The sequence below is a fragment of the Hemicordylus capensis genome, chromosome 4, assembly GCF_027244095.1.
Source record: "Hemicordylus capensis ecotype Gifberg chromosome 4, rHemCap1.1.pri, whole genome shotgun sequence".
Taxonomy (NCBI): domain Eukaryota; kingdom Metazoa; phylum Chordata; class Lepidosauria; order Squamata; family Cordylidae; genus Hemicordylus; species Hemicordylus capensis.
In genome coordinates this window covers 89,735,412-89,752,672 of record NC_069660.1, presented here as the reverse complement: position 1 = coordinate 89,752,672, position 17,261 = coordinate 89,735,412, and the positions used below count along the sequence as shown (strand labels likewise).

General features: G+C 40.6%; 3 protein-coding genes across 4 annotated transcripts in view; 1 reads left to right on the top strand and 2 right to left on the bottom strand.

The window, feature by feature from the left end:
* The window catches only part of TRABD2B (TraB domain containing 2B), a 450,683-nt gene that overhangs the window by 282,312 nt on the left and 151,110 nt on the right, over positions 1–17,261 (top strand). The window lies entirely within an intron of this gene.
* LOC128323849 (proton channel OtopLc-like) lies at positions 4,440–8,795 on the bottom strand. Its single transcript, XM_053247710.1, has 11 exons — positions 8,588–8,795; positions 6,142–6,227; positions 5,886–6,053; positions 5,739–5,789; positions 5,598–5,654; positions 5,451–5,510; positions 5,304–5,360; positions 5,147–5,200; positions 5,013–5,066; positions 4,864–4,929; positions 4,440–4,608 (listed from the first exon to the last, which is right to left on the bottom strand). Exons 2-11 carry the CDS (start codon positions 6,209–6,211, stop codon positions 4,538–4,540), a joined length of 708 nt encoding a protein of 235 aa, XP_053103685.1. The 5' UTR covers positions 6,212–6,227; positions 8,588–8,795; the 3' UTR covers positions 4,440–4,537.
* LOC128323848 (uncharacterized) lies at positions 10,262–11,146 on the bottom strand. The gene is made up of 2 exons (XM_053247709.1): positions 10,927–11,146; positions 10,262–10,817 (listed from the first exon to the last, which is right to left on the bottom strand). The coding sequence occupies exons 1-2, from the start codon at positions 11,113–11,115 to the stop codon at positions 10,287–10,289; spliced, it is 720 nt and encodes a 239-aa protein (XP_053103684.1). The 5' UTR covers positions 11,116–11,146; the 3' UTR covers positions 10,262–10,286.

Below are 17,261 nucleotides of genomic sequence, written 5' to 3'. Positions count from 1 at the left end.
TACAGAGGCTGCCAACAGGCATAACACCATACAATTTTATCAGGAACAACAGATAGGACAGAGTGAGCATTGTCCAACATGTTTTTTATAAAAAAACTTTTGCCACAGTTACTAGGACCAGCCAGAATGGCTGAGAAGGGGTGCTGCCAGCGGGTATCCATTTAAAAACCGTAAGGCACTGTTTTAAACCCGTTAACAATGACACGTTTGTCAAAAACAACCCTCTGTGTTTTCCTTAGAGTTTTTGTTTCGAGCGTCCACTGCTTTTTGTTCCTTACTATACCTTTCTGTTCCACTACAATCTCACGGGGAGGGACCTCACCAGCAGTGTAGGCAAAGACAAGATCTTTGAGAGTGTCAAAATTAATTTTTTGATTATTCGCATAATTCAAAGTTATTCCTTTCACCTTTACACAGGTTTCGCCCCCAGACAACTTGTACCCGTAAGATTTAGGACCGGTGCTCACGAACTCAGTGATGTATTGATCTGAGGGCAGCTCGCTGGTCAGCTCCCCTAAAAAATCACCGAGGGGTGGGTTGTACAAACCTTCACGGCTTACAAATATCACAGAATCTGTATCGTGGTATAAACAGCGGTCTTGCAGTTTGTGTAACAGTTGGTACAACTCTAGACGGCCGTAGGCTGTTGTAAAACAGGCTAGGAAAACATTGGTGGTACCTGAGGTTGTTATGCGGTCTTGGGTATGTTTCCAACAAACACAGCATGTGTCATCATCAATAAATTCACACATTGAAACCTCATACTTATTTGAAAACAGATAGTGAAAAAACATATCAGGGTCCCTCAGAATCGATGTGTTAGGCAGGTTTGTTCTCTGAGCAAACTTACCCCACAAAGAATTTAAAAACAATTTGGCAATTTGACGCTTTGTAGGGTTGACATCAATCTGATCCTGGCGCAAGAGCACTCCTTCTCTTTTATGGTAATCGCGGATGTATTTCTCTTTATCCTCAGCACTAACACACCACTGGGGAAACCCCGATGCTTCCTGCTTCTGCCTGAGAAAGGTATTGATATAACCTGTGAAGAGTTTGTCAGATTTTTTTTCAAAATGCCACACCTCATAGATTTTCACAACGTTATACCCCCTGGCCATAGCCTCCATCAGTTCGACTGTACACCATGTACCAGTAAGTGCCCGCTGCTCATTCGTGTGTTCACATTCTTCCAACTGTTTGGTAGTTGCACAAGTCATGCATAGAGGGAATATGAGTTTCCCATCCACTTTGACGGGTAGTACGGGGAAAAAAAGTCCCCGGGGTGTGTAGACCTTCACTTTGGCTAAGCCAAAATAGTCAGAGAGGGGTCCAAAGTTCTCATAAATGATTTTGGGATGCCCCAGAGGATACTCTCTCTGTTTCATAATAAAAGGATACAGGCTGGTAAAATCCCTATAATGGATCTGTTCATCCCTCTTTGCTTTGTAATATAAGCTAACACAGCCGGTCCTACCCCCGAATAATGCATCCCTGGGCTGCAGAGACTCTGGAAACTGCTGCTCTGCCAAGAAACTCTGCACTTCTGCAGAGTTTCTTAGGATGTTATTCCACTCATGCTCCCATATAGATCTGACTTCAAAACCCATCTTCTTTAGCACAGCTGATTTTCTTTCTGTACCATTGTGAAGAAATTCATATGTTTTGGCCAGCAGGGGGTGCTGGGCCTGCGAATCATAACACTGGGGACAGCCATGCCAAAAGCATCCATTAAACTCAAAGGCTGTCTTCTTACCCTCTATGACAGCATAGCCATCGAGGTAATACTCTTTGGCTTCATCTTCAACATACCTTAGGTTTCTGGGGATTACAACTTTAAATTCCCCACCCTTCAAAGCATGCTGAATATCTATCTTTTCCTTCTGCTCTATATATGCCAACCACTGAATAGAGGGTGTGGAGAATCTTTTACACTGCTTGTGATAATTATCTGGAGAGGGTATGGCAATCCTGCCCTCCTCAAGAAACTTGTAGCGATACATTTTTAAGCACACACTAGCCAAGGTGAGGTATTGAAAAGGATCAATACCCACACACTCAAAGACCCATTTCTTACCCTTGCGCACAGGAACGGTTCGGAGGGTCATCTCTATGAGCTCATGTCTATATTTTGTACAGGCCTGCATTAAGATGTTTACATCTTGATGACAGTAAGAGGCCAGTTCCTTCTGCAAGTCAAAGGTGTTTGACTTGTTCTGTTCATACCAAGCCAGGAACGCTGACCTTTCACTGGGCATCATTCTGTCAAAACCATAATGTATGGGGTCAGGCATTTCCCCTACATATTCCCAATTTTCTTCTGTATTAAAGAAGTGGGGAAAATATCCTTTAGCCTCTTGGAAGCCCATGGCTTTGGGTAACTTTGCCAGGGCCATTGGTAAATGACATAGGGAGTCCAGAAATTTTATACCCAATCTTTTGATAGTTATACATATCACCTTGCCACCTTGAGTAATCAAATCAACATCAAACCGCTCCTTGAGTATCCCCCCTAGGATTAGATAGGCATCATATCCACGGAAATTATGGCATATGAAATGGGTTTTCTTGAAACTCAGGTCTGAGGTAAATGTCCGAATAAAGTCCTTTAGACAGGTGTCTCCCTTAAATTCCCAGCTCTCACCAGCGGGCTTCCATTTCTTTTTAGGAACAGATTTTACTGTTTCCTGTTTAAAAGCTTTTGCTACAATTAGATTCGGTATATGTACCCCACTTTCCTGTCTACATTCACAATCATAAAAGACATATCTGATTGATAGTTTAGGTTGCTTAATTTTTCCTAGGTAGCAGTCATGATTTTCAATATCCCCCTCAAAATAGTCATAACAGGTACGGCACTGTTTCCCTTGACACACCCTTTTAGATTCATGATTTAAATCTACATAATGATCACACTTTGAACATAATATTCTCAGAGTGCAATCTACCTTATCCTCTGATGCAAGTTTTTCGTGTATGGTTAGACAGGCCTTGGATCTGCACTGGAGTTTGCATGTGGGGCACCTGTGTATCCTCCCTACTTTTTTAGGGCACTCTTTTCTCAAACAGCGCCGACACGTGTACATACAATCATGTGTGTGAGAATAGGGTGTACTACATATCTGACAAAAGTTTCTGGACCCAAAGAACCCACCAATATTCTTAATCCCATAATAGTGATCATTGTACAGCAGCATGTAGCAGGTGTCTGTGTAGTTCTGCTCATCAGTTTTAAAAATCCCCCACTTAGTGCCATTCCAGTGAACAACGGGTATCTTGACCTGTAAATACTGTTCAACAGCTGACACATCAGTTAGGGAAACCTTTTTCTGATGTGACCAACCAAGGTCCGTGTGCATTTTCTCAGCATCAGCTATTATTTGTTCAAGTGTAGGACTATTTGACATGAGGGCTAGCACGCCACCGGCAAAACAGAGATTGGTACCTTGTATATGAGCATCAATCAAATGTTGTTGTTTTCTCTCTATGATAGAACTATAAGGGATGGTCATTATGGATCTTCGGGAGCCCCCTTCTGGAGGGTTTACTATTACGACATTTAACCTTAAAGTATCATCCCCCGAGATTTCAGCATAACTTTGGAGTAAGTTGCTAATGGCTGTTAAGTATTCCTCAGCATTTAACTCATTCCTGTTTCTTCTGACCATAAACAGTGGATTATTCAGGCGGTCACCCTGTAATCGGAGTTGAACATAATCATTGGGGCCTATCACCCTATTTACAGTGTCTAATAGACTCTGGATGGCAGTGTGTATGCCCGCAAGGGCTTCATGATAGGAGCGTGCTCTATGTAAATTCACAAAACGAAATTCAAAATACATTTCACGGGCTCTGTAGCGGTTATTGAGCCTTTCCCAATTCCTGATAGGCTCTAAGTACACATCCCCACCTTCACCATCATCAGTGTCTGAGTGGTAACTCACAACTGAATCAACAGTGTTCTGTGTTTCAGGGAGAGTTTCTGCTTCTGTTTCTGTAGATTGTACAGAATCAGAATCAGTTTGTGTATCAGAGTTTAGTGTCCTACCACCTCCCCACTGTGTGGCAAATGTAGTTTTGCTATAGGGATACATCAGTTCATTTTTAATATCTTTCAGAAAGTCAGCCATGCCAGGCAGATTGTATCTTCTGACATCTCCTTCCAGAAATTCTGTTATGCATGATTGGTACTGCTTGAACCTCGTGACAATTTTCTGCTTCTCTGTGATGCTCTTTTCATTTTCTGTTATCTTGTGGCTCAACTGAGTTAGACGTTCACCAGCTTCCATTAGCTCCTTTGCAAATATGAGCACCTGGGCTTGGTCAGGCCGCTGTTGCACAGCATCACCAGCAAGTTCTAAAGTCAAGAACACATACACAGGTATTAGAAAACTATAAGCCCTAACTCCCACACCCCTGCTACTGATATAAGTCTTGTCACTTTTTAAAAACTAATACACCTGGGGGATCTCCAAAACTCATAATTATGTGTTAAGGTTGCTACCCAAGGTATTACAGGGGCTGGGTTCTAATACATAGATCACTTACCCGATTCCTCATGTTCCTGTTTTTTTGATTTCTTCACGGGAGGAACTCCTTCTGACTGATGAGCTATAAACAAGAACAAAGATACATACGTTTATCCCTCAAGACCTTATAGCTTAGGAATATATTTATTTATACAGGTCTATGACTGTTGCTTGTGTCTATCCTGTTTCTTTTTTAGATGGTGATCCCTTTGGGGACAGGGTTCCATCTCATTTATTTATTATTTCTCTGTGTAAACCACCCTGTGCACTTTTTGGAAGGGTGGTATAGAAATGGAATGAATAAATTTATTAGGGATTAATATTTTGTATCTCTTACGTTGGCCAAGATGTCTTCTTTTCAAAGCTCTTTTCACTCTCCCTCCTTCAGAGGTACCAGGCTCCCCTGTGTTTAAAAATAAATAAAATATTGTTACACAGAGCCTATGTGTTTCATCATTGTGTTAGTTAGGGTTTTTATTTTCTTACCTGGAAGCTCCTGTACGCTATTGTTAACACCAGAACCCTCAGCTACCTGGTTAACTGTGGAGAGAGTGAGATTCTCTGTTAACCTGTTTGCAACTACATAATTATAAACTATCATAGAGTGAAAAGTTACTTGCCATTGCATCCCTTTGCAGACGGCTGCCCCTGCTTTGCAGAGACCTTGGGCTTACCTATAATATAGAAGAAAGGATAGAAATTATATACATTTACACAGAGCCTATAACATATATGCTTAAACAGCATTGTGTTAGTTAGGAGTTTTTATTTTCTTACCGGGAAGATCATCATGAGTGATAACAATCTCTGGCAAAACCATTGGCACATGGCTGACTGTGAAGAGAGGGAGATTATTTGTTAACCTATTAACACATTGTTGATATGCATCATCAATGTGTTAGTTAGGGGTTTTTATTTTCTAACCTGTAAGATCCTCATCATCTGTGATAATGATCTCTGGTAATTCCACTTGTACTTGGTTGGCTGTGAAGAGAGGGAGATTCTTTGTTAAACTAATAGCCTATAACATATATACATCATCAATGTGTTAGTTAGGACATGTTACCTAACCTGTTAGATCTTCATCTGTGATAAGGAGCTCAGGCAAATCCTCTGGTACTTGTTTGACTGTTAAGAGAGAGGAAGATTCTTTGTTAAGCTGTTTGTAACTGTTTGATCCTAATAAGAATAATGAACATATGTGTTTCTTACCCTCAAACAGCTGCTTTCTTTTCACACTTCCTGCTGAGGTATTTGATTTGGCTAAAATCAGAACAATATACAGTTACTCAGGGTCTATCACATACACATGTACAAATCTAGGTCCCAGATATAGGATATATAATTACTACTATTTACACTGTGCCCTGTGAGCTTCTGCTTCTGGTTCTTGTTCTGGTTCCGGTTCCGGTTCCGGTCCCGGTCCCGGTTCCGGTTCCGGTTCTGGTTCTGGTTCTTCTGATTCGGAAGGGGGAGTTAAGGGTTCATACATGGGTGAATTAGACCGCTGTGTAAGTATAAAGTCATCTATAGAAGACAGAATATATATATAAACTTACTAATACACATGATTCACAAATATGTGATAATAATACCTATTAATTATGATCAATACCTGCTGAATCATAGTCTGATGTATCCATAGTTCTATGTTTAGTTGCATAAGCAAGCTGTTCCTGTGCCATAGATATACATGGATGGCTAGAATATATCAAAATAATTAATTGTAATTACTTTTATGAATTGTATGTACTTTATTTAAGCACATACATAATGTATGTTTAACTATTCAAAAAAAAAAAGAACTCTGAGGGAATAGTTTAAAAGAGCAGATTGAACTGAGCAGGGGAATTGAAATACAAGAATTATATATATATAAATCATTTAAAACAGAGAGAGAAGAAGAGAGAGAGCACATGTTGGGGGGAGGGAGGAGGGGGTGTGGAGGGATAGCACATGGTAGGGTGAGAGCACATGTGATTGCATGAGAGCACATGTGGTGGTGGTGGTGGGGTAGCATGTGTTTGGATGAGAGTACATTGGGGGGGGGGGTGGCATTTGAGGCATGCTGGAGGAAGCAGTGACTAGGCTTGAGGGGTGTAAAACGGTCAGAGAAGAGGGGATAATGACAATAATTGAGTGAAAAAGGGTTTCTGTGGCAGAGAGAGGGGTTTCAAATACATGAAGAACATAGAACACTATTAAACATAATCATTATTATTGTAAGCTTAAATAAAAAGCATGGCTTCAAGGCAGGAATAGTTTAAAAGAGCGGTTTGAACTGAACAGGGGAATTGAAATACAAGAATTATATATATATAAATCATTTAAAACAGAGAGAGAAGAAGAGAGAGAGCACATGTTGGGGGGGGAGGAGGGAGGAGGAGGGGTGTGGAGGGATAGCACATGGTAGGGTGAGAGCACATGTGATTGCATGAGAGCACATGTGGTGGGGGTAGCATGTGTTTGGATGAGAGTACATTGTTGGGGGGGGTGGCATTTGAGGCATGCTGGAGGAAGCAGTGACTAGGCTTGAGGGGTGTAAAACGGTCAGAGAAGAGGAGATAATGACAATAATTGAGTGAAAAAGGGTTTCTGTGGCAGAGAGAGGGGTTCCAAATACATGAAGAACATAGAACACTATTAAACATAATCATTATTATTGTAAGCTTAAATAAAAAGCATGGCTTCAAGGCAGGAATAGTTTAAAAGAGCGGTTTGAACTGAACAGGGGAATTGAAATACAAGAATTATATATATATAAATCATTTAAAACAGAGAGAGAAGAAGAGAGAGAGCACATGTTGGGGGGGAGGAGGGAGGAGGAGGGGTGTGGAGGGATAGCACATGGTAGGGTGAGAGCACATGTGATTGCATGAGAGCACATGTGGTGGGGGTAGCATGTGTTTGGATGAGAGTTCATTGTTGGGGGGGGGTGGCATTTGAGGCATGCTGGAGGAAGCAGTGACTAGGCTTGAGGGGTGTAAAACGGTCAGAGAAGAGGGGATAATGACAATAATTGTGTGAAAAAGGGTTTCTGTGGCAGAGAGAGGGGTTCCAAATACATGAAGAACATAGAACACTATTAAACATAATCATTATTATTGTAAGCTTAAATAAAAAGCATGGCTTCAAGGCAGGAATAGTTTAAAAGAGCGGTTTGAACTGAACAGGGGAATTGAAATACAAGAATTATATATATATAAATCATTTAAAACAGAGAGAGAAGAAGAGAGAGAGCACATGTTGGGGGGGGGAGGAGGGAGGAGGAAGGGTGTGGAGGGATAGCACATGGTAGGGTGAGAGCACATGTGATTGCATGAGAGCACATGTGGTGGGGGTAGCATGTGTTTGGATGAGAGTACATTGTTGGGGGGGGGTGGCATTTGAGGCATTCTGGAGGAAGCAGTGACTAGGCTTGAGGGGTGTAAAACGGTCAGAGAAGAGGGGATAATGACAATAATTGAGTGAAAAAGGGTTTCTGTGGCAGAGAGAGGGGTTTCAAATACATGAAGAACATAGAACACTATTAAACATAATCATTATTATTGTAAGCTTAAATAAAAAGCATGTGCTTTTAAAACATTCTTAACTATTTAACATTTAACTAATAAAAACATTTAACTAATAAAAAAACAAAACTCTGAGGGGAGATTTTAAAAGACAGAACAAGGAGAAGACACTTTAAACAATTCCTTAATTATAGAAAGAGCAGTTCTGAAATATATTTAAAATCACCATCAGCCCATACTTTAAAATAGTCTTAACTATTAATACAGTTCTGAAACATATTTAAAATCACCATCAGCCCATACTTTAAAATAGTCTTAACTATTAATACTTAAGCACATGCTTAACTATTAATAATAATAAAAAAACAAAACTCTGAGGGGAGATTTTAAAAGACAGAATATGTGCTTTGAAAGGCAAGGAGAAGACATTTTAAACAATTCCTTAATTATAGAAAGCTCAGTTCTGAAACATATTTAAAAATGTAACGGCTCAGCAAGGCTGAGCACATGGTCATAAACTGATAAGAAAAAAATTGGCCATGTACTTACCTCCTGTTGATTCTTTGGGGGGTCTTTGCGGAGAGAAAGAGGAAAAATTTTGGTGTAGCACAAGCATTTAAACCCCCAGGGGGTTCACGTCAGAAAGGGCTGGGCACCCTCTGGATTGGTCTGCATAAACCCTATAGAATATGCACCAATAGCTATCGAGGGGTACAGAACGTATGGTTTTTTCTTAGAAAACCAAGGATGGGGTGAAATTTCTATTGGTCTGCATAGCTGCTCTATAGGATATTAGCCTATAGTAAATCTACAGCATTGACCATCCCTCTCTAACTCCCACCCCATCCCACCCCCTTCTTACACAAAGAGACCCTCCGGGTGTTATCTAATTCTTACACTTTTTTTTTTTTTAAATTATGACCGTTTTTTGATACCAGAACACTGGCGGGTTGGTTTTTTTTTTGAATACCAGAACTGTTTAAAAAATGCCTCTTTATTTACAGAGAAACCCAATGTAGATTTCTCTAACCAGAAATGTAGATGTCTTTAATTAACGTCTATGTGTTAATTGCATGCTGCTATGCTCAACAGGAACGGTGTTTTTTCTGTTGGAGACCTAACAGAGGTCTTATCTTATGACTGCTGCTTTTAACTTCAGAAAGAATGGAGACAAGCTCCATTTTCTCTCTCTCGGAATCATTTTTTTATTTAACACAGTCCTTAATTTACTGGCTAATACCTAAAAGACAGTAGTTTTTCTTGGGGGGTGGTGGGGACAGATCTGCATGTTGGATAGCAGAACACTGGCGGTTTTTTGTTTTTTTTAATACCAGAAAATTTTTAAAATGCCTTTTTCTTTTTTCTTTTCACAGAAACCCAATGTAGATTTCTCTAACCAGAAATGTAGATGTCTTTAATTAACGTCTATGTGTTAATTGCATGCTGCTATGCTCAACAGGAACGGGGTTTTTTCTGTTGGAGACCTAACAGAGGTCTTATCTTATGACTGCTGCTTTTAACTTCAGAAAGAATGGAGACAAGCTCCATTTTCTCTCTCTCGGAATCATTTTTTATTTAACACAGTCCTTAATTTACTGGCTAATACCTAAAAGACAGTAGTTTTTCTTGGGGGGTGGTGGGGACAGATCTGCATGTTGGATAGCAGAACACTGGCGGTTTTTTGTTTTTTTTAATACCAGAAAATTTTTTAAATGCCTTTTTCTTTTTTCTTTTCACAGAAACCCAATGTAGATTTCTCTAACCAGAAATGTAGATGTCTTTAATTAACGTCTATGTGTTAATTGCATGCTGCTATGCTCAACAGGAACGGAGTTTTTTCTGTTGGAGACCTAACAGAGGTCTTATCTTATGACTGCTGCTTTAACTTCAGAAAGAATGGAGACAAGCTCCATTTTCTCTCTCTCGGAATCATTTTTTATTTTTTCAGAGAAAGCCAAGTGTAGATTGCTAGCCTTCTCTAACATCTACAGGACAGTAATTTTGATGCCTTTAATTAGTGTGTGTGTGTGTTAATTGCTAATCCCACCCTGCTCTCATGCTTTTTGGCTAACAGGGCTGATTTAAAATACAGCCTCCCCCAGCCCCCCCCCCCTCTTCTCGCACACAGACCAGCACACAGGCTACTGTCTTATCTCCTGACAGCAGCCTGCTCCCCCCACCACCCTTCCAGCACTCATGAATGCAGGGAGACAGACAGCCATATTTTTTAGCTTAAAAATCATCATCTTTATTGAGGTGGTAGAGACTTCAGAAATGTTTTATACTCTCTTTCTTGTATCACATTATTCACAAAAAAATACAATGCCATATCTCCCGGCTTCAAAATATTGTCCAGAACATTCCGTGGATTATCAGAAGTATACAGTTTAGTAAAAATAATTAAAGATTCGTGGACTATTTCCTCGGTCAGAACCAGACATTTTACTGCATACCCTAAACAGACAAGTAGGTGGAAAAATGATTTAAGACACAATTTAGAACAGAGCTTCTTAATAAATGTAGCAATTTGATTCTCAGAGTAACGTAAGCAGTCATGCGCTTCTTGACCCGGGGCACGAATGCTGCAGCCAGAACAGGCATCCCTGGCATAAGACCTCAGGCAATAATTCATAATTCCATAGATAACAACTCTCACAAGTTTTTTCATAGCCCCTCTACGCCTCGCTGGGGCAATATAAGGTTCTTCATTGATATTCAGACCCAAAAATTTCTGCATTGCTTCACGAGAAGGCTTCAGACTTTTCAAAAGGGCTGAATTCTAAAGGGAGACAAGAAAAGACTATTAGTTTAATGTCATTTTTCTCACACACACACACACACACACACACATACACCCCTTCAAAACCTAGCCTGTAAAATATATTTACCTGTGGCTCAGCTGCCATGGTTGCCAGGATCTCTTGCCATATTTCCCTTGTCTCCGCTTGTTCTTCAGCATAGGTTTTCACAGGAGGTCCTTCATCATCTGAACTGGTGCTAATATAGCGTTTTCTTGGCTTAGGTGTAGAATCTGGCTGATTTGTTGCCAAATTAGGGCTCTGAGGAGATCCCATCATCAAACCCACAAGCAAACAGTAGAATTGTTACCTTTATGCAATGGGGGCTATGCTACAAGCCTTGTAGGATACTCCATGCAGCAGCAACACTATAAGCCTTGAACGGCTGGCTGGGAACTCCTTCCTATTGGTCCTCACATGTCAGGTGGGTAGGGCTCATGGTACAGGAGGCTCTGGGCATGCCTGGGCATGTTCTCTGGAGGGTTTACAACTCCTCCCTACTGTGGTGATGTCATGCCCTTCCGTGGGAGGGGATTGATGACAGCTTGCCCTTCAGTGGGCGGGGCTTGGTGACGTCTTGCCCTTACTAGGCTCTGACTTCACTTTGCCCATACTTCTTGCCCTTACTTAGTCTGTGGCTTCACTTGCCCTTACTTAGGCTCCTCCCAGGTATGTATATAATACTACTGACAGCCGGTGCACTTACCCCTCCCACTGCTTTCCCTCTACCAGCGTCCATTTTTTTCAAAGCCCATTGGGGTGATAGTGTACCTTCCTGCTGCCCCATTGACTGGATATGACCAGAAGTCTGCATGCGCTGGCACGTGCATGCGCTCATGGGTGCAGTGTGCACGTGCGCACTCACGCCAGCACATGCAGGCGCACCGGAGACTTCCAGTTGTATCCGGACACTGGGGGCAACGGGGCGGAAGGGAGGTATGGTGCCGCCCCAATGGGCTTTGAAAAAAAGTATGCCGGTGGGGGGAAAGCAGTGGGAGAGGTAAGTGCACCATCCCCCGCTCTTATAGCAGCACCCCCACTGCCTTTGAGGCTCCTCCGAGCAGTTCCATGCAGATCCCTATTATTATTTTTATTTAAACAACAGAGGGGATAGTGAGTCCCCTTGGAAAATGCCTCTTCTAATGCTAACCTGTTCAAGTGTCTCGCCATTGATTGTTAACTGTGTACTCCACATGCTCATTGCTTTTTAAATAAATATCTGAAAGTTTTTGCTGGCACCAGTTGTTTCTAAACATTTTACTATCCATGTGTGAGGCAATGAATCGAAGGCTTTCTTGTAGTCAATCCATGCAACACTTAGATTGGTTTTTCTTCTCTTGCAATTTTCTAAAATCATTTTGTCAATCAGCAGCTGGTCTTTTGTGCCTCTAGTGTTCGGGCAATTTCCTTTCTGTTCAACTGGAAGCTGTTTGTTAGTTAATAAGTGTTGCATCACTTCATCTGCTATTATTCCAGTTAATAATTTGAACATGGTTGGTTATCCGTCTATAATTACTTGGAACTGCACCTTTTGCTGGGTCTTTCATTATGAGATGAGTTTTCCCAGTTGTTAGCCATTGTTCAATATCACCTCCTTGCAAAATGTGATTGAACTGTTTTGATAGTTGTTTATGAAGGCTTGTTAGGTGTTTAAGCCAAAAGCCATGCAGTTCATCGTCGCCTGGCGCAGTCCAATTTTTAATTTTCTTTGCTCTTTCACTTATTAATTCTGGTGTTATTATTAGATCTTGCATTTGTTGGTTACATTTTTTGACCTCTTTCATCCAGCCTGCTTTTTTATTATAATCTATTGGATTGTCCCATAATTTCCCCCAGAATTGCACTGTTTCTTCTTTATTTGGTGTTTCTATGTTTCTTGCAGTTTCTCCTTCTATGCTTTGGTAGAAATAGCAATAGCAATAGCAATAGCAATAGCACTTACATTTATATAGCGCTCTATAACCGGAGCTCTCTAAGCGGTTTACAATGATTTAGCATATTGCCCCCAACATTCTGGGTACTCATTTTACCGACCTCAGAAGGATGGAAGGCTGAGTCAACCTTGAGCCCCTGGTCAGGATCGAACTTATAACCTTCTGGTTACAGGGCGGCAGTTTTACCACTGCGCCACCAGTTTTACCACTGCGCCACCAGAAATATCTCTGATTCAACTGGAATTGGAGATTCTGCCTGTGTTGTGTAGTTCTGGCTTCATATCTGCTAATCTTCTTTGACACTGCTGTTATTTGCTGCTTTATTATTTCCAGGACTTCTCTAATTTTCCTTGAATCTAGGTGGTATTTTTGGATCAGATACTGTTTGGTGTTTTCATTCTTCAGCTTCTTGTCTTTAATATCTTTCAATTTACTAGCATCTGATCTAAACCTGGGGATTTTATTTTCTAATCTAATCTTCCATTTAGCTGATGTACTACTTTCTTTTTTGACAGGTCCATTGATCTTATATCCGAGCTCTTGTGTTGTTATTGTTGCTGCACTGTACATTAGTTGACTTGTTTCTTGCAAGTTCTTGGTTGTTATTTCTGCAAGTGCAGCATTGACATCTTTTAATGCCTGAGCAAGTTGTTTTTTGCAACTGTTTTTAGAGCTGGAAGTCGAACCCTGGTGGTTGTTTGGTTCATGTGCTCAGTTATTTTTTGCTTTAGTCCTTGTTGCTTTTCTGTTAAACGGCATTCGGGTTTTTGAGGTGAAGGGAAAGGGGAGGTTGCCTGGTTTTGATTTTGAAACAGTTCAGCAACAGGGGTATCCGCTATTTCCAGCACCTCCTCCACCTGCACCTGAGCAACTGCTTCAGTTGGTGGTAATTCTTCTTCCATATCTTGAGCCTGTGTTGCTCTTTGCAGTTCCTCCAGCTCAACTCCTGTGAATACTTTATTTCTTATTATGAATCTTCTCTGGTCTGCTAGCCTTTGTTCTGTTATTTCTGTATCTGGATGCTTCTCTTTCCAAATTTGGTACATTCCAAATGTTCCAGTGTATCATATTTTTTTATTATTATTATTATTATTATTATTATTATTATTATTATTTAATTCAATTTCTATACCGCCCTTCCAAAAATGGCTCAGGGCGGTTTACACAGAGAAAAAAAAAGTAAAGACACATAAAGGACTTCAGCAAAATTGGGAACACCTTCATATTGTCCCTCCGGTCTACCACATCGGATCTGGTCATGCTACAGTTCCACCAGTGAGATTAGATCTTTAACATTTCCAGATCTTGTAGAAACATGTTCATGTTAGAAGTGTTGATTGCCATTTTTTAAAGTTTGAACCTTTTCTAGAGAAGGGGAATGCAGTATAAAGGGTGATTCCCCTCTATGGGGAGGTCTTGATAATGTCATCAGAAAGGCTCCAGGTGCCAGGCCTGCTATGTAATTGAAATAAAGCTCTTGGAAAAGATAGGCTTGTCTCGGTTCTATCAGTATAATACAGGTGAAACTCGAAAAATTAGAATATCGTGCAAAAGTTCATTAATTTCAGTAATGCAAATTAAAAGGTGAAACTGATACATGAGATAGACACATTACATGCAAAGCGAGATAAGTCAAGCCTTAATTTGTTATAATTGTGATGATCATGGCGTACAGCTCATGAGAACCCCAAATCCACAATCCTAGAAAATTAGAATATTACATGGAACCAATAAAACAAGGATTGTAAATAGAACAATATCGGACCTCTGAAAAGTATAAGCATGCATATGTATTCAGTACTTGGTTTGGGCCCCTTTTGCAGCAATTACTGCCTCAATGCGGCGTGGCATGGATGCTGTCAGCCTGTGGCACTGCTGAGGTGTTATGGAAGACCAGGATGCTTCAATAGCGGCCTTCAGCTCTTCTGCATTGTTTGGTCTCATGTGTCTCATCCTTCTTTTGGCAATGCCCCATAGATTCTCTATGGGGTTCAGGTCAGGCGAGTTTGCTGGCCAATCAAGCACAGTAATCCCATGGTCATTGAACCAGGTTTTGGTACTTTTGGCAGTGTGGGCAGGTGCCAAGTCCTACTGGAAAATGAAGTCAGCATCCCCATACAGCTCGTCTGCAGAAGGAAGCATGAAGTGCTCCCAAATCTCCTGATAGACGGCTGCGTTGACCCTGGACTTAATGAAGCACAGTGGACCAACACCAGCAGATGACATGGCTCCCCAAATCAACACAGACTGTGGAAACTTCACACTGGACTTCAAGCATCTTGCATTGTGTGCCTCTCCATTCTTCCTCCAGACTCTGGGTCCTTGGTTTCCAAATGAGATGCAAAAGTTGCTCTCATCAGAAATGAGGACTTTGGACCACTGAGCAACAGACCAGTTCTTTTTTTCTTGAGCCCAGGTAAGACGCTTCTGATGTTGTTTGTTGTTCAGGAGCGGCTTGACAAGAGGAATACGACATTTGAAGCCCATGTCCAGGATCCGTCTGTGTGTGGTGGCTCTTGATGCACTAACTCCAGCCTCAGTCCACTCCTTGTGATAGTCCCCAACACTTTTGAATGGCCTTTTCCTGACAATCCTCTCCAGGCTGCGGTCATCCCTGCTGCTTGTGCACCTTTTTCTTCCACACTTTTCCCTTCCACATAACTTTCTATTAATGTGCTTTGATACAGCACTTTGGGAACATCCAACTTCTTTTGCAATTACCTTTTGAGGCTTTCCCTCCTTATGGAGGGTGTCAATGATGGTTTTCTGCACAACTGTCAAGTCAGCAGTCTTTCCCATGATTGTGATTCCTAATGAACCAGACTGAGAGACCATTTAAAGGCTCAGGAACCCTTTGCAGGTGTTATGGATTGATTAGCTGATTGGAGTGGGACACCTGGAGCCTAGACTGTTGAACCTTTTCACAATATTCTAATTTTCTGGGATTGTGGATTTGGGGTTCTCATGAGCTGTACACCATGATCATCACAATTATAACAAATTAAGGCTTGACTTATCTCGCTTTGCATGTAATGCGTCTATCTCATATATCAGTTTCACCTTTTAATTTGCATTACTGAAATTAATGAACTTTTGCACGATATTCTAATTTTTCGAGTTTCACCTGTACATAAAGTACAAGACATTTTTGGTGAAATCCAAGTCTGAATTCATTAGCACAGCATTGTAGTTCCATTGTAGGCAAAAGAGCAAGCTAACAATACAACAAATACAGAGTATTCAAAAGAGAACATGAAACATAAAATAACTTCCAGCTGATCTGTGGACTCAGTGATCCAGTTCAGATGTAACTTGAAGCCATTATTTAGTCCTATAAGCACAAGCAGCAGTGAGTCTTGGTTCCTCTCTCCTTTGCACCGAAGGAAGGGAACTTAACATTTGCATATGAGTTTTTTCCATTTTTCCCCAAAGCACATTTTTTCCATTGCACTAATATATACAAAAAATGTAGGCACTTAAACTACGATACCAAACCATGGTTCCAACCTGAGAATGGAATTCTTGAATCTGCACCCCCAACTCATGTGAAGAAAGCAGGAAGGGGAACATATGAGCTCAAGGCTCATCTCAGCTTGTGCATGACTTTGTTGCTACTTTTGAACTGGCCATTGTCTTCCAATGGGTGAGATACAATGTTACTGAGATAAACATATAAATGCCACCAGATGCCCAGTGAGGTGCCCATCTTCACTGGGCACCCCAGTGCCCAGTTATTCCATTTCCCATATCTTTATGCATGAACATTACAAAATCCATATAATAAGTACAAGGCATTTTCCTGAAGTGGCATAGTAATCTTTAATAATTCACTGATATTAGTTTTAAAAAATGAGTGAGTTGCCTAACTGAATGAAATTGAAGTATCAATGACAATATGGTTTTTTTCTGAGGAATGTTGATATATAAAGTGAATACATCCATGTTAACAAGAACCACATTAGATGGTCTTCTACTTTATTAATAAAATCTTTTGATTCTTTTATATCAAAATATTTAGTGGAAGAAAATGATGACTAAAAATATCTACATATTGCAGAAATGGTCCTGATACAGATCTTTACACAGATAAAATAAGTCTCCAAGGTGGTGGGTTTCCTAGTTTCTGGATCTTAGGTAATATATTTAGAACTTGTGTTCTAGGGAATTACTAAGTATTTTGATACACTGCATAGCTAATATAAATCTCTAATACCATGTCTGTGCAAAGAAGCAGAAAGCACATGTCCACTAGCACCATTAAATAATCCCTTTGTTGGAACCATTGCACAAATTAAATAAATAAGTATTTGTACTGTTTTACACGTCACGCACTGGTGAAATCTGGCAATCTTCTGAAGGTTTTGTTCTGATCTTTCCACTTTTTGGATTGCACTTGATAGAAGTTTTGAAAATTTGTGTAAACCTCTCTTCCAGCCATAAACATCTGAGGTGAAAAAGAAATATTGGCAAAGATGTTGAGAAAAACACACC

What these genes read in the sequence shown, in the direction of transcription:
- LOC128323849 (XM_053247710.1), bottom strand. Translation starts at nt 6,211, where the DNA reads ATGGCACAGGAACAGCTTGCTTATGCAACTAAACATAGAACTATGGAT. An exon ending in AGATGATGAGGATCTTACAG is followed by an intron (nt 5,361 to 5,450) that starts GTTAGAAAATAA and finishes CTCTCTTCACAG; the next exon opens with TCAGCCATGTGCCAATGGTT. An exon ending in CACTCATGATGATCTTCCCG is followed by an intron (nt 5,201 to 5,303) that starts GTAAGAAAATAA and finishes TCTATATTATAG; the next exon opens with GTAAGCCCAAGGTCTCTGCA.
- LOC128323848 (XM_053247709.1), bottom strand. Translation starts at nt 11,115, where the DNA reads ATGATGGGATCTCCTCAGAGCCCTAATTTGGCAACAAATCAGCCAGAT. An exon ending in CCATGGCAGCTGAGCCACAG is followed by an intron (nt 10,818 to 10,926) that starts GTAAATATATTT and finishes GTCTCCCTTTAG; the next exon opens with AATTCAGCCCTTTTGAAAAG.